Consider the following 18,077-nt stretch of genomic DNA (forward strand, 5'->3'; position numbering starts at 1 on the left):
AGCCTGGTTTGTGCCTCGGAGAGGCTACAGGATCCAGTAAGTTCAGTAGAACTTCGGTTTCAACCCTTTTAACCCTGTCGTAGCTCAGTCGATTAAGGCAGTGTCTGGGATGCTCCCGGACACAGGTTCGAATCCTCGTCACGGCCCTTGTGGATTTGTACATTTCATTTCAGTTTATATGAAGAGCCACCATGATTTTACAGCAAAGAGATGGTTGGGTTGACCGCATCTATCTGGACCCATAAAAGGCCTTCAACAAAGTTCCACATAAGAGGTTGTTCTGGAAACTGAAACATATTGAAGGAGTAACAGGGAGGCTTCTGACATAGATGAAAAATTTTCTAACTGACAGAAAAATGATGGCTGGCAGTTATAGTTTCGCGAGAAGAGAAACTAACGTGTGATGGGGTAATTTTTTACCCATGGGAAGGGTTACTTCTGGGGAACCTTCTAATGAATTATTAAGCTCTGAGTCCATAGGGTTAGTTGTATCTGCATCACCCTCTGTCGCCCATTGTTCTTCCTCCCTGTCCCATGCAAGTGCTGCCCTTTCATTATTAGGATGGGTATCACTAGTTGCCACATCCCTACCTGAAGGGTCTTCAAAATTCCCAGTTAACCTTTGCACAAATTGATTTGCATGTCTTTTCCAATTAATATTTCAAAAATTTTGTACTTGCATGGTGAAATTCCTGTGACCCAAGACTTCAATAATTTTACCCATTCCAAAATTTCTTGCATATACTGCATCCCCCTCTTTAAACAACAATTCTGATCGGGGAGAAAAAACAAGCCAGGAGTGGGGGGACCTTAATTTATTAAGCAATGTTTACAGAGCAACTGCTGTACCACAATTAAAGATGTGTAACATGACTGAGTAGAATGCCAGTACTGCAAAGATGCAACTAAGGGAATGAGTCGTAGGACATTAACCGTGCCTAGTGCCGGCTAGCCGAAGCAATGTTGCAGTACTCGCAATCAGCTTAATACTATAATTAAAAACAATGCCAGAGTTAATTGAGTGGCACAGCCAGTACAGTATGTATAAAATATATTCTGTATACACAGAGGGCATAGAAAAGAATAGATAAGAATTTCCAGGGGTAATGATATGTTAGTGTATAGTTTACATGTAAAGTCTGCAACCCCCAACTTGCACTACAAGAGAGCACTTGACATATGGTAAGTAGCTGCGGGCAGCCCTAGACTTGGGGATCCGGCGCAGCACCCCCGCTCCGCAGGCCAGCGAAGCCGGACCCCCACCCCCCGAAGAGCGAGGTGCCCGCTGGCCGCAGAAGTAACTTATCTAGGTAATGGAATGACGTCTAACACTTGAAGTTCCCAAATGGGGGGACCTCGAAGGGGCCCGCTATGCGCCCCAGGCTCAGTTCCTTGTCAAGCATAGGCCCCACTATATGTGGCAGGGCTGTAGTTGCTGGGGGGTTACGAGAGGAGAGGGAAGTCCGAGCCCCTTCGTAACTGAGTAGGAAACCCCCTGGAAGCCTCCGACGACATAGTCCCGGAGGGGGTAACCCACCAGGAGAGCATCAAGTGCTTCTGCGTCCACTGGCGTTGTGACGTGTGTCTTTCTTCCTGCTTTTGTCCTGAGTGGGGCGACGGGAACGATTCTCCTTGGCGGAGGCGACTCGAGGTTTGGCCTGGGGGCACGGGCAGTAGGCAGGGTGTCGCTTGTGGCAGCGCGGGCAGTAGTGCTTGAAGGTGCAGGATGGGACGGAGCAGCCTGCCCCAGTTGCGTGGAAAGCGTAGCAGTATCTATAATAATAATATAATAATAATAATTTTTATTTAGGCAAAGGTACATACATAAAGAGATTTTACAAAGTTTGTTGGCTTTATAGATAGAGCTAGTACATACAATGTCTAAAGCCACTATTACGCAAAGCGTTTCGGGCAGGAAAAAACACTACTGACTAAAGCTTAAAACTAATGGGTAAAAAGAAAAAAATGCGTTGAGTACAAATAAAAATAGAGGTAAAAGAGGGGGGGAACATTGTTGAAAAAACAGCACAAATACAATTACAAATTATTACAGAAAATTACATTAAAACAGCGTTGATTTGAAAAACAAAAAAAAAACAAAAAACATACATGGGTTGACAATAGAGGGGTAAGGTAGGTTACAGGGAATTTATTAGGTATAGCTTCGTTTTTAACTTAAACTGGTTGAGAGAGGTACTGTCTTTAACATGGTTGGGAAGGTCATTCCACATTCTGGGCCCCTTGATTTGTAGAGCATTTCTGGTTTGATTAAGTCGTACTCTAGGAATATCAAAACTGTATTTATTTCTGGTGTGGTGCTCATGGGTTCTGTTACAACCTTCTATGAAGCTTTTGAGATCAGGATTGGCGTTACAGTTTAGCGTTTTATATATGTATAATACACATGAGAGAATGTGCAGTGACTTAATGTCTAACATATTCAGGGATTTGAGTAGGGGTACCGAGTGATGTCTGGGGCCAGAATTGGATATTGTCCTAATAGCAGCTTTGTGTTGAGTAATTAGAGGACGTAAGTGATTTTGGGTAGTAGAGCCCCAAGCACAAATACCATAGTTGAGATATGGATAGATAAGGGAGTAATAGAGAGCCACCAGGGCAGGGCGTGGTACATAATATCTGATCTTAGAAAGAATGCCCACAGTTTTTGAAACTTTTTTTGATATGTTTAGAATGTGTCCCTGGAAATTCAGCTTGTGGTCAATGAGAATGCCAAGGAATTTGCCATCTAATTTGTTACAAATTTGGGTATTGTTTATTTTGAGATTTATTTGATTAGAGGATTTATTGCCAAACAGAACATAGAAAGTTTTGTCAATGTTAAGGGTGAGTTTGTTGGCAGTTAGCCACAGATGGACTTTATTTAGCTCAGTATTTACTGTGGCATTTAGAGCAAGGGGATCAGGACTGGAGTAAATGAAGGTTGTGTCGTCAGCAAATAGGATTGGTTTGAGGTGTTGGGAGGCATTTGGAAGGTCATTAATGTAGATGAGAAAGAGGAGAGGGCCAAGTATGCTGCCCTGGGGAACATCAATGTTGATGGGTAGGATGGGAGAAATTGTATTATTCACAGAAACACATTGGAGCCTGTCAGTAAGGTAGGATTTGAGGTATTGTAGGGAGTGTCCTCTGACACCATAATGATGTAATTTAAGAAGAAGGTTTTGGTGGTTGACAGTATCGAAAGCTTTACGCAGGTCCACAAATAACCCAACAGGGAACTCATTTTTATCAAGAGCTGTATGAATCGAGTTAAGCATACTAATAAGTGCATCGTTAGTGCTTTTTTTGGGCCTGAAGCCATATTGGCAAGGGCTAAGTATATTGAGTTTGGCTAGATATGAGTAAAGCTGCTTATAGATTAGTTTTTCAAAAATTTTTGACAAGTTTGGCAGGATTGATATAGGTCTGTAGTTGTTAACATCTGTGAGATCACCACATTTGTGGACAGGCGTTACTCTCGCTTTTTTTAGAATATCTGGAAAGAAAAATATCTGGAATCTCGGTGGTAATCCGTAGGCCCGTGCAGTAGAGAGCGAACGTTCAGCTGGGGAGGCGACGGCGTGAGGCACCGCATGAATCCGCTCCTGCGCTGCACGTTGTACCGACCGGATCTCCAGGTCGAGTCTTAGTGCGGTCCATGGGCAGCCCGACCTCTCCTTGTCCCACCTGAAGGCCTCATCGTACCACATCCAGTCGCCTCGGAGGTTGCGCTTCTTGGACTTCACGTAGCGGACATAAGTGAAAAGTGCCCGCCCCTCGGCGGGATGTCGCTCCAGGTAGATTGAAGCCAAGATGTCAAAGCCGTGCCCCCACTGCTCCGGCGTCAGAGGCGGCAGGTTCTTAGTGGATAACTGGGCCTCAGAGGGAGTGGCATTGCGTGTCTCTGAGGGCCTGGCATCGCGTTCATAAGCCAGCAGCTCACGCAGGTCGATGTACTTGTTCGCCCAGACTTTCTCTCTTAGGGCCAGTGGGACGTGCTCGCCTAGCATGGTGACGGTGTTGCCTCGCGTCCCCCAGGGCTGTCACACCCAAGGACTGGGGGTAGGGGGGAACAAGCGGTACTCACCGTTGGAGGACGTGCTGGAAGAGCTGTGTCGGGTGTCTCCTCGCCCTTGACCGTGGGCGGCGCACAGGGGAAGAGGCTGTGCGTGTAGGCCGGTTCGTGAGGACGTTCATGTCGCCCGCTCCGCCGGGGTTCGAAGTCTGCCGTCGCCTCGAATCGGAGGGGGGGCTCCGAGCCTGAGCAATGAGCGTCTGTAGCATTGCCCAGTCGGCGGCCGACAATTGTGGGGGTTGGTCGGCCGCGCCCCCCGTGGCCACGCCGGTTGTGCGTGCATCGTGGATGTGGTCGCCGTCCGAGTCAGAGCCGCCCGAAGAGGCCTCCGAGGAGGAGGCGAATCGAGCGGGTTTCACCCTTGCCCTGGGCGGTTGCGTCTTAGCGCCCCTTCGTCGCTGTCCTCTTGTTGACGCCGCCCTTGTCCTTTTCTTCACCGTGGGGGGGTGGGCCGGCATCCCCGTACTGCGGAGAGGGGAAAATATAAGCGGGCGGCCAGGGCAGGACAGGAAAGGAAACATGGCTAAGCGTGTAAGCAAGATAACTTATTACCATGTAAAGCAAAGCATGGCAGCGAAAAAAGAAAGAAAAAAAAAGCATAAGTAATAACCTAAAGTGAGAAACGGAGAAAGACGATAAATGGGAGGAGTAAAACTGGATAAGGACATAAGAAGTAAGAGAACAAATGACGTATGAAACGGAATGATAAATTAAATGCATAAGTGGGTAGCAGACGAACAGAAATAAAGGCAAAGTAAATAAATGAAGTAAATAAATAACAGATAAAACGGAAAATAGAAATAACGAAAAGAGGAGCAGAATAACTGGGAAAACATGACTAGAAACATTAACGCTAGAGAAAGCATATAAATGTGAGCAGTACAGAGCAAAGGCAAAAGTAATAACTGAAATAAAGTAAATAAATAACGAATAAACGTATTAACAAATGAATGAAAGTGTGGCAGTATAAGCAGAAAAGGAACAAAATTAATAACCTAAGTAATTAAACAAATAAAGAATAAAGGGAGAAAACGAATAAAAGGAGGCAGTAGCACAGAATAAGGACATAAGTAAATAAAGGAAATTAATACATAAAGCAGGGTGGAAAATTAAACTAATAAAGGGAAGCGGTGCAAACAGAATAAGGGCGTAATAAGGGAAACAAAACGTAGTAATAGGCGAGTAAAAATGGGCAGGACAAACAGGATAAGGACAAATGTAATAGCTGCCATAAAGTGAATAAAGAACGAATAAACGTAAAATAAGCAAACGGAAGAATGTGTAACAGTAAAACGGAATAAGGGCATAAGTAAACTTAATAATAAAATAAATAATGAATAAACGGAGAAAGCGAAAATGGAGGCATTAACCCAGAGGCAGTAGATAAGAGAAAATAAAATAAATAATGAGTAAATAAAATAAATATAAGTAAATAAACTCGGAAATAAACTAAAATAAATTTATAAACAAATTTTAATTAGTTAATAAACTTTAATGCATAAATGGAGTCAGTAACACAGAATAAGAACATAAGTAAAAATAAAATAGAATGCATAAAGCGGGGAGGTAAATAAATAAACGAATAATTGGGGAGCAGTACAAACAGAAAAAGGCATAATAATAAATAAATATAATTACAATAAAACAAAGAAAATACAAAACGGAGTAATAAGCGAAAAAATGAGCATGACAAACAGGAGGACAAAATATAACTGAAATAAGGTAAAATAACGAATAAACGTGGAAAATAAACAAACAAAAGGAGTAACAGTATAAACTGAATATGGACATAATTAAACTTAAAATAAAATAAATATGGAAAACGGAGAACGAATAAATGGAGGCAGTAACACAGAAAAGACATAAGTAAAATAAACATTAAAATTAATAAATAATAACAATAATAATGCAATAAGCGGGGAGGTAAATAAATATATGAAAAGAGTAGCAGTACAAACAAAAAAACAACATGAAAAAGCGCAGCATCAGGGAAAGAAAAAATATATAAAGGAGTGCTGGGGCCGGATTCAGGAAGGTACTTACGAAGGTTTTTCCTCTTAGCTAAGAGCGTTTTTCGTCTTAGCGCCTTCGTGGCGGCTACGTCCGTATTCAATTAACTACCCTAAGTGGAAAAATCTTCGTAAGTTCATTTCGGGATTTAAGTGTGGTTTCGACCACTCGTAGCTTTACGTAAACTGGATATAAGTCATATTTTCTCTACTACATAACACTGGGATCGATTTATGATATTGGAACATGACCAAAATATTATAGCTGGTGAATCTAGTGAAGAGTAATCCTTCGTGTTAGTTATATATGCATTCTCTGCTTGAAACTTGAAGTAAATATGTGTTTGATGATACTAGAATTAGTTTTATAATAGCAAGATATTATACCAGTAGTTATTAAGTAAATAAACACTGGTGAACATGAAATATGAGAGAAGGTGATGAGCCCTGCCTGATGGGATCATTTACTATCACCAAATGCCCCTGTTCACCTAGTAATCAGTAAGGGTGTACCTTAGCTATACATATACAGTTTTAATTTATTTTGTTTGGTTTTATTTTGAAATTAAATGTGGGTGAGACATAAAAGAAAAACATCCTGAACAAATGATGTTAGGTTAGGGTAAAAACTACAAAAACTTTGGTCATTGAATACTTAGGCCTCTAATTATGGCCTGTTAAAAAAAAAAGAGAGGGATGGGGACTGAATAGGGACAAGGGGCTGATGGAAGAAAGGTGGCAGGATAAATAGACAATCATGGGCACCACACTGTACACCCCCAAATATGTATGTACAGTATGTGTGTGTATATATATATTTCATCTTACAGGCTGTATTACAATATGCTTTATTTTTCCTAGGTACCCAATAGTGTATAGTGTTCCTGGACACGCATCCAAAAAAATACCAATTTTAACAGTTAAAAACATTTGAAATGTTATTGCTTATTGCTTTACGTAATGAGCTAGCTTTAAGGAGAGAAAGAGTCTTTAAAGATCGTCTAAATCCATTAGATGTAAGTGATAAAAAATTGTTAAGGTACTATCGTTTTCCACGTCATATGATCTTAAGACTTTGTGAAGACCTTAAAGATGATATTGAAAGAATAACTAGAAGAGGTCAAGCCATTCCTGCCCATACATCATTGTTAGTAGCTCTGAGATTTTATGCAAGTGGAAGTTTCCAAAGTGTTATTGGAGATTCAACTGGTCTCAGTCAATCGAGTGTATCAAGAATAATAACTGGAGTGACGGAAGCTCTCTACAGAAAAGGACTAGCAGAAATAAAAATGCCAACAGAGATGAATGAAATTATACAAACTAAGTTAAAATTTAATAATATCAGTAGGTTTCCCAATGTAATTGGAGCAATCGATTGTACCCATGTCCCCATTAAAGCTCCAAAAGTTGAAGAAAACATATATGTAAATAGAAAACAATATCACTCTTTGAACATTCAAGTTGTGTCAAATCCTGATAATGTAATCATGGATTTCTGTGCAAGATAACCTGGAAGCACTCATGATGCTTTCATATGGGCTAACAGCAGACTCCATGACAGATTTGAAGCAGGAGAATTTGGCATTTCCTATTTGCTAGGTAAGATATGCATTTTATATATATGACCTTCATTTATAGTACAGTAGGTTGCCTATTTGTTATTTATCGAGTCACAACAAATACACTGTACAGTCTATAAATAAAAGTTGTTTAATATTGAATGGTAACAGCTTATTGTATTATGAATAGTATAAAGAAATTTATTCATGTTGATTTTATATTAAAGAAATGAAAGTGTGTTTTAGCCCTGATATGGAGAATGAGAGTGAGAATTTTGAATGGAAATCAGCAGAAATGTGTTTAAACTGGTGTTTATATACATCATGTGTCATGGGTGTACCAGAGATTACAAGTGGATGATTAAGTTAAATATGGAAGGAAGTGGATTACATTTTGGTTGTTTTGACATGTCAGTTATATGCCTCTGAACATTAAATGAGAATGATGTATGTAATGCAAGAGGTATTCATATGACAGAGGAAGGTAACCAACCACTTCAGATGCTATAATCAAATAGTGTGTGAAAGACAGTGTGGGTTTAGGATTATTGAGTGATTTTTAAAGATGTATGCACATTTTATAAATTAAATATCTATGCAGGTGACAGTGGCTATCCCTTGCAACACAACTTACTTACACCCTTCACAAACACTGAAAACCCTCCAGAAGAGCTGTATAACAGGAGCCATGCAAGAACAAGAGTGGTAATCGAGAAAACTTTTGGCGTGTTAAAATCTCGGTTTAGGTGTCTCCACAGGTCTGGTGGTAGTCTTCAATATGAACCAGATAAATGTGCAAAGATTTCAGTTGCATGTATGTTGTTGCACAATTATTGCATTGAGCAAAGAATACCTCTTGAAGAGATCATTGATGATGACTTTATAATGAATGAAAATATTGAAGGTGGAGCACATGAAAATGGGCACACACAAAGAAGGGAAGTAGTAAGGAATTTTTTCTCATAAATTTTTATTTCAAATCATACTTATATAACAAAGTAAAACATGTAATTGAAAACACTACATAATGGAACTTTTGTATAAAAATACAAGTACAGTAACTCAAGAATTTATCAATAACGGAAATCAAAAACATTTATAATTGGATTCATAGATTTATTTGTAAGTTATCCTATCAATTTTTACCTATTAAATTCAATAGCACATACTGTATATGTAAGTGAAACATAAATATACAAACAAACTGTTACAAACATGTACCTGCTGATTTGGAAATATTATTTATGCTGCTATACTTTATATGGAAAGTCAGATACCTGAGGAGAAATATATGCATCTGACAAAAGACCAAAAATTTGTGTGAAAAATATATCAATAAATATTTATTCATAGACACTAAGAAATGTGGTACATAATATGGCTGGGTAAATTTTTGGTTTGTAAAATAACAGTGTTTGTTAGCCAATGCTGTGTATACACAGCATTGGCCTTAAAATTGAATTATTTTAATTATAAAATAAAGTTGCTTTCAATACAGTACAGTGTTTAATATACCTTACATGTAAGGGAAAAATTTAATATAATTTTGTTTAAATGATATACACAAAACAATGATATAGGCCATCAATATGTTGCCCTTAGACCAATTTGAGGTGAAACATATATTAGGGATGTGATAAAATAATTATATCTTTGCCATTAATCTTTTTGCCAATAAAAATGTTTCTTATTCTGGTGTTTTTTTCATATTGTCACTACTTTGAACTCTCAACAATTAAACCTAGCAATTGATAAACATTCTTTAATACAAAATACATGTAAATATTTACACCAAACATAAGTTGACTATATGAGGTAGATTGGTTATTAAATTACACTATATACTATGCAAGTCATAGCAAAATTAATGATATGAATAATTGTTACATTTTAATGTTTCAATATTGTTCTTATTTACAATTGTTATTACAAAATATTATAATTTCTTAAACTATTTTTAGAGATTATAATTAGAAAGATTTAAATAAATTTCATAGTGCCTGATTATTTTTCATACATTCTACCAACTCCCATATACCTTTGGATATATCATTGAGGGATTTGTTTAAGTCCTGTACTTCTTTAACCACCACCTTTAAGGACTTGTTCCCTTCATGTACTTCTGCAGCCACGTCCTTTAAGGCTGCTGGCACTTTATGTACAACATCTATAAGATTTTCATGCAGCATTAACACTTGTTGTGTTGTATTATGTTCGGCAGTCATTTGTTTTTTTCTTGTATGCGTACTAGAAACTGAGGCTTTGGAGTAGTCATGGCCTAAACACGATGGATGAAATTGATCACCAATTGGCGAGGCAGAAGGCTCACCTGATTCCTGTACATTTAGCACTCGAGAATCATCTGTGTCCATGACCACTTCTTCTGTTACACAGTTTGGTTCTGTAAAAAAAAAAATTAATATAAGTGAATTTGTGTGAATACATTCAGTGGATTATGATAAATTTGGCTAATTTGAGGGACTTCAATATAAGCCTAACATGTATGATTACACTCTGGCTTCCTGTTCCCAAACACAATGAATTATTATAACTTATTACAGTATCTCGAGGTCCATGCTTGAGGATTAATTACTGACCCTGTCCAGGATGCAACCACACCACAAGCTGTCTAACTCTTGAGTAGCTGCATATTGCTAGGTGAACAGGGCCATAAGCTGATTGTAAATGTCATGTCTGGGATTTGAACCCCGAATTATATATTGTAAGTCTACTATGAACCCAACTTTACAATATATAAAAAGAAAGAAATTATACTTTTTATACTTTAATGTGTAGGCCTTCCCCATCTAATTTGTGATGTCCTCTTAACAAATACTAAAGTAATGTTGCTTACTAGGGTTGAAAAGTTTATATAATCAAAATCCTGTTAATAATATTTATATTTTGTAATTACTTTACCTAACGGTTATATATAACTGTTTGCCAAGATAATTTAACTCAAGTTGCATAAGTAGTGAAAAGTATCACTTCTACAAAATGCTTAATTTGTTTAATATACAAATCTTTGATCTATAAATATATATTTTTTGCGATTAATAAACAAATATAAATTTGATTCATAAAATTTTACTTTGTCATTAATTTTTATATACCAATTGAACCTAAACAAATTTCATTTAGTCCTCGACACAAAATCTTTAGACATAAAAAAAGAGTAATACATTGTACCTTCTACGGTATAATCCTGTCCTGCATCACTGATGCCAGCAATACCTTCAACTGATGTGGAACTTAGTAAAGTTGACAAATTTTCTTCATAGTTGGTCAATGGTTGAGTGTCACATTCTCCACCACCTATATAAAGAAAAAGCTACATGGAAAAACAACATAAAGGTACAATTACATTAATATTTCACTTGATATTCTACGATTACATGTAAAATATCAAAATAATTATATATGATGTTGGAAAAGTCGCCGATATCCTAACAATGCTTTCTTATGGATAATGCTGCAGAAAAATAATCTTTGTGCCTTAATTATTACTTAAATAGTCATACAAAATCTAGTAAACTAATAAAAAGTTGTTCAATGTAAAGTGTTCAAAGGTGCCTGACAGCTGAGTGGACCTTTTACCATAAATCTACTTAACCGTACCATAAATCTACTTAACTCACCAGTTTTTCTCATTTCCCGGGCATTTTCTGCCAATTTTTTCTTGACTGAAGATTTAAGATCCTGAAATTTCTTGCGAACATCGGCTTGTTGTCTTGAGCAGAGACCAACACCACTTACAGCAACAGCTACTGGGCTCCAGGCACAGTGTTTATCTTGGGTAGTGACTTGTCTTGATAGCTTCCCAAAAATTATGCGTTCTCTCTTAACCTCATCAACGAGAACTGTCAGCTCCTCTTCACTGAAGTTTGCTTTCCTTTTTATCCCAGACATTTTCTTTCTCTTATTTATTTATGAATACTAAGAGGATGTAGTATGTTTGTTTTGGTTCTTGATAGTAGGTGTAGTTTGCGTGAAGTGTCTATTCTCTCGATGACTGCACGAGTACAAATGTTGGGAGACGCGTTAATGTTGAGAATGACTAGGTTTCAAAAGTGTTTGATGTCTTGTACTGTAGATAAAGTGAATAAACAGAGGCGTGTTAGAGGGAGACGCCGCACTGTAGGACGGGGTGGTTTTGAGCTGGCGTCAGCAAATCCTTGGTGCTGCGGCCAGACACTTGTCTTGTGTGTTTGCCTGTTGGTTGCGCCAACTATGAATGTGGCACAGGTCAAATGTGGCCACTTTGTTGGTCACTGGAGATATTTAGCCAGTGCTTTGATTATTGGATAATTTTCATGTAACGAGATGTCACCTAGTAATATACACGATGGTAAAGGTTATTTTAAGTGCGCTATTTTTTTTGTTTTATTTACTCTGGCACTACGATGTCGAAACCAGTGAAGGAGATAGTGTTTGATTGTTTCAGGCACATGACTGGATGCACAGATCATTTCTTCTTCTTGATAGTAGGTAGAGTTTGCAACAGATGATTTTTCTGACAACAATACCACGAGGAACCACAATGTTTACATAACACAGCTGATATTGCATTAGCGTGATTGGTCAGGTTAGAAATGTAACAGTCACTCTGATTGGCCAAACGAAACACAGTAGTGACCTCTGTCGGCACGTAAGTGAACAAGACCCAAAACCTAAATATCTTCCTAAGTGGACCTTATTGAATCGCACCTAAGCATCTTCTTAGGGCGCACTTAGGAACCTTCGTAGCAAACCCACTTACGAAGAAATACACAGAGCTTCCTGAATCTAGGTCCAGGTCTCCAGGAGTGCAGAGTTCCCGCAAGATCCTCACTCCCGAAATTGCCCTCATTTGTTTCTTACAACCTCAGGTCCAGTAACTCTTGCATTATATACATCAAACAATCCCTCCCCCATCAACTTCTGCCAGAAAAACAAACTGCCGGTCAACAGTATCATGGAGTGAGGATCTATGTGGGCAACTCTGTTCTCAATGTATTTAATCTATATGCTCCAGCAGGAAAGTTAAATTATATTGATCTTTCGGCCTGCGCTCAAGCAGAGCCCACCATCATTCTTGGTGACTACAATGCTAGACACAAGGACATTGGTGGCTCTCGCTTCAGTAACGGTAACGGGAATCAACTGCTGTCGCTACTAAATAGTCACCAAGATGTGCAGATTGTGGGCGACCTTGAACCCACGCATATTTGTGGAGGCATTCTAGACCTCTGTGTTGGTTTCAACGTCTCTCACGTCTGGTGCACATCATCTATTGTAACAGATTTGTTGTCAGATCATCACCCTAGATTGACTACTCTATGTATAGGAAATACCATCCTGCCCGGTGGGACTTTCAAACGCAAACGGCTCAGTGTTCCTCCTGCTCGACGTCAAGACTTTGTTGCTCATGTGTCAGAGTGGTACAGCACTTATGATCCCTCCACAGTCCAGACATTTAACGACGGTCTAGTACAGAGCATTCAGATGTTTGCTGACCCTTTAGGTCGGCCCCCTGCACCATCCAATAGTCGCAACGATATGAAAGGTAATAAACGCCATGCCTATTACAATGACCCCAAACTGCGTACTTTGAAACGCACTGCCAGACGAGTTGGGCTTGCATATAGGGAAACACGTACGCCAGCAATGCTCAAGCTCTTTCAGAAAGCCCTAGCCAAGTCGAGGGAGCGCATGACAGAGCTCAGGCAAGATAACTGGGAAACTTTTGTTAACAGTCTCAACTCTCCCACCCCCCTCAGCCAGGCATGGAAGGATATTAAAAGAATTAAAGGCGATAAGATCGGCCAAGTAGCACACCCTCACCCTCTACACAGAGCAAACGAGTTAGTCGACGCTTGGGCAACCACCTCTAGCTTCAATAATCTTCCCCCAGACATACAGTTCAGATTAAATGCTGGTTACGGAGATCGAGAAAGGCTCGTTGACTTCATGCTCCACAAGGAAGATGAATGCAACGTGCCATTTACTGAGTTTGAATTACTCGCGGCCCTAAACAAAGGCAAAGCCATATCCCCCGGTGAAGATGGTATCACTTATGACATATTGCGTCTGCTCCCTTTAGTACCAGGGAATCCCCTGCTTGAGCTGTATAATATGAGCTATGTTACTGGGGAGCTTCCTAACTCTTGGACCAACAGTATAATCATTCCAATTCCCAAGCCAAATCCAGAGAATGCTTTCCGCCCAATTTCCCTTACTAGCTGCATTTGCAAAACATTCGAGAGAATGGTCCTAAACCGTCTCCTCCATAGAATAAGAACCATGCTATCCCCCCAGATATATGGCTTCATGCATGGAAGGAGTGTGCATCATTGCATCACCACCTTTCTTACCCTGCACACTGAAAAGTCATATACCACCTTCCTAGATCTTAAGTCTGCCTTTGATATTGCAAATAGACATGTTATCTTGAGTGAGCTTGCAAGAATGAATATTGGTGGTCGGCTTCTTTGTTGGATCAGGGGTTACTTATCCAACAGGAAGTCATCTGTATTTTTCCAGGGGCATAGAAGTGTAACAAGAGACTTTGAACTAGGCACCCCGCAGGGTGGTGTCCTCAGTCCTACCTTATTTAATATCTTAATAAACACGCTGTTAAACTCTATACCGAGCAAACCCAACGTCCACATCATTAGCTATGCTGATGATATAATGATACACACCGCTGGGTATGCTAACACGCAGAACACTCTTAACTCTGTATTAGACTCATGTCAGGACCTAGGTTTAATTATCTCAGCAGAGAAAACAAAGATACTAAATCGGCGCCCACCCAGGCAGGGAGGAGCTGTTCGCAAGATGCAACTGTCTGATGGCTCCCAGCTTGACTATGTAAACAGATTCAAATACCTTGGCCTTGAGGTGCCACTGTATGGTCCTGTTGTATTCAGACTCTGTCGTCAGTTTAAAGAAAGGCTCCGAGCTCTCAAGGCTGTTGCAGGTTATCACTCAGGCTATGGTGCCAATGTCAGAATTGTCAAAATGATGTACTTTGCATACATCAGATCTTTAGTGGATTATGCTGCACCTCTGCTTGTTTTGATGCCTGAAAGAAAGCTTGGAGGGCTTGAAAAATTGCAGAACGAAGCCTTGAGGATAATCCTTGGGTGCCCTCGTACCACAAAGATACTTAATATGAGAAAGGAACTTAATATTCTGAGCGTTGTTGATCGTGTTACTGAAATTAACTGTCAAATTGGTATAAAAATGCTTAGGCTAACTCATCTTAATCCTTGCACAGAAGCCCTCCAGAATTTCTTTATTGAAGATCAGCATTGTTCCAAATGGATAACAAAAACTGGAACTCAACTCAGAATGTATGGGGTTCATGATTTGTACCAAGAGAAACAACAACGGCACTTTCCTGCACCGTGGGAGGTTACACCCTTTCCAGTTTTAATCCCTCCCTTTCCACCCAAGAAGCAAATTAGAGATCAGCCCAAGCTTCGTCTTGAGGCAAAGCTCAACGCCTTAAGCCATATTGATGCTCTGTCCACAGAGCATTCTCTCTCTCAAATTATATACACTGATGGTTCCCTACACCGCACCACGGGTGCAGCTGGAAGTGCAGTTGTCCTGACAATGGGCGATGGCCTATACTTTGAGTGGGGAGTCCGTATAAACAACTGGGCCTCTACCCTTCAGACTGAACTATTTGCCTTGATCCTTGCACTGAAATGTGTAAAAGTCTCAAAACTTGATACATTAATTGTAAGTGACTCCTTATCATCCTTAAATGCTCTCAACTCTTTAAGACATAACTGTAACATGCTCGTGTCCGAAGCTAGACACAAATACAACAAAATTATTAAGGATGGTAACAGTCCATTTCATGTGGTCTCCATCTCATGTTGGCCTCCGAATGCATGATAGAGCTGATAAGTTAGCCAAAGAATCTGCCTTTAAAGGAGCCGTTGAGTGTAACCTTGGATTGTCAATGAGCAATCTGAGAGCAGCAGTACACCGAGAACTTCAACAAGATCTTGTAGATCTGAGGCAAAGTGAAATTGACACCAGTAATTCCATCTATCATCATACTATCATGCAAGAGGAGCCACACATCTATGGATCATCCAATAAAATCAGCAGACTTCTAGATGTTACTACTGCTCGGCTTAGACTCGGTTACAAGTATCTCTGGGAATTCTCATTATCTGCTGATGTAGACCTGACCAAATGTAAACTGTGTCAACAAAATTATTCGCACACCCTCCGTCACTATGTGATGGAGTGCGAAAAGATACGTGAATTTAGAGATAATTCTATAACCAATGTTCCAGCGATGTGTCAATATTTCATTCAAAATGATCTGCTACCAGAAATTTTAGCCAAATATCCCCAGTTTGCTAACTGTAGGTAGTAACTAAGTGATTGTAACCTATCCACCGCTGCCCACTGGATGGGGGGCGGTGTGCAGGACAAACATAAATTTTGACACTAGCTCTCCACATGTCAGTTGCTTAATTTAGAACCTGTACTTGAGGTCGATCTCGAACCCATTGTTGATGTGATGACTTATATTGAATTTTGTAACTAGCTCATCAAGATTGTAACTTGCTTAGCTAAATGAATTGTGGGGTTCAGTCCCTGAGCCCATTATGTGCCTCTGTAACCCTTTCCACTACCGCCCACAAGATGGGTATGGGGTGCATAATAAATGAACTAAACTAAACTAAACGAAGTATAGATATGTTAACAAAAAGTCGAAATTGTACTTTGGCTGCTGTGGGGTTCATAAGTTCGCGCGTGACGTCATCAATCCTTGGTCGCCCTTGGCGTATGACCCCGGGGCCACTAGCACGCCTGACTCAAAACGCGCCAGTTGCCACGAATATATTTTTGTTAATTTTTTGCGCACAGTTCCAAATACATTTAATTTGTTTTCGTGCCACTCCTATGTATAATGAACACGTACACTATATTATGGCAGTAGAACATCTGTACTGTCCGAAGACGCTGTGTTACGTGCATGACACGTGTGTACACATATGTTGCACATATTTCCCATGCATCATGCTAATTAATGTATGTATACAATCTACACACTATACACTATCACACACTATATATATTCACCATCAACACACTCAGAACTCCACGAGTGTCAGCTGCCACACCCAGCCAATCTCCCTCTTCCAACTTACTTACTCGCCAACATTGCTCCTCCCACCATACTGTTATTGTGTTTATTACTCTATATATGCATGTTATGTATACCTATCTACATGTTTTATTCACCAAAACTATGCAAGTAAGCTGGTATTGTGTCCAAACTTTACAATGGCCACCATATACTACATGAGAAATCACACAACAGCAAGCAGACGACGCTTCGATTACGTCACCTCCCTCACCAAAATAGCTCCTCCCAACATACTCCTGTTGCTGTTATTACAGTATAGACACACATTGTATATACCCATGTACAAATGTGTTCACCATAGTGAACCACTAAGCTAGTATGATGAGCAAAACAAGAGTGGCTGCCCCACACACAGTGAGGCTACCTCGATTCTCTCCCTCCTTCACCACAATTCCTCTTCCCTCAATACTACGCACAGTGCTAATTATCACCACAATCCTGCTGTTATCACAATACTGGTCACTAAATCTTGTAAATGAATAATTCAGGCCGAGGAAACCCTCTCAGCTCAAAGTGACCTCCTTCAAAAGCTGGAAAAACAGATCAATCTCCTTCAGATTCACCAGGCGGCTTCCGAAGATGACCATGAGCAACAACAACTTCATGACTCCCTTATAATTAGCTCTACTGATCTACCTGATGAACAACAAGGTGAGAATTGCTGTAACATAGCCCACACCCTAATTAACTCAAAGATCAAAGTTAATGTTGATATCAAATCAGCTATCAGGATAGATAAAAACAGTTCCCGTAGCAGTAGGAGAATGCTTATCAAACTTGCAAATCCCTCTGTTAAGTTTGACCTCATACAATCAGCTGCTAAGCATAAAACCAACCTCTATATAAATGAGTGTCTTACAAAGCAGCGTGGATCCCTCCTCTTCAGGCTGCGTCAAATTCGCAAAATAAACCCTGGTCTTATCAAGCAGTGCTACACTAGGAATGGAACGATCATTGCAAAGAAGGAAAGTGCAGGAAAAAGATATGAAATAAAGTGTGATCAACAACTACTGGCCTTCTTTAGTGATTGTGGTATATCTGAAAACCTAAACCCGACCAATGCCAGTACTTAAAATAACTCTTTCAGTGCCTGAGCCTAACCTAACTTTGTCTAAGGTGCTGTCTCTGCCTTACCATTTACCTAATGTTCTCTCATTCATATAATTTCCTAAATAATCCGTCAGAGTCTCCATGCACTTATGCAAGCATCTACCTCAGTATCATTGTAAAATTTTACTCTTAAATCTAATCTTACCCTATTCTTTTTAAAT

At 39.7% G+C, this 18,077-nt stretch overlaps 1 protein-coding gene across 1 annotated transcript; it reads right to left on the reverse strand.

The window, feature by feature from the left end:
• Positions 1 to 8,738: 8,738 nt before the first annotated feature.
• On the reverse strand, positions 8,739 to 12,412 carry LOC123752049 (nuclear apoptosis-inducing factor 1-like). Its single transcript, XM_045734119.2, has 3 exons — positions 11,282 to 12,412; positions 10,833 to 10,958; positions 8,739 to 10,044 (listed from the first exon to the last, which is right to left on the reverse strand). Exons 1-3 carry the CDS (start codon positions 11,550 to 11,552, stop codon positions 9,635 to 9,637), a joined length of 807 nt encoding a protein of 268 aa, XP_045590075.2. The 5' UTR covers positions 11,553 to 12,412; the 3' UTR covers positions 8,739 to 9,634.
• Between the last annotated feature and the right edge of the window lie 5,665 nt (positions 12,413 to 18,077).

Source organism: Procambarus clarkii, chromosome 41 (genome assembly GCF_040958095.1).
Source record: "Procambarus clarkii isolate CNS0578487 chromosome 41, FALCON_Pclarkii_2.0, whole genome shotgun sequence".
Taxonomy (NCBI): domain Eukaryota; kingdom Metazoa; phylum Arthropoda; class Malacostraca; order Decapoda; family Cambaridae; genus Procambarus; species Procambarus clarkii.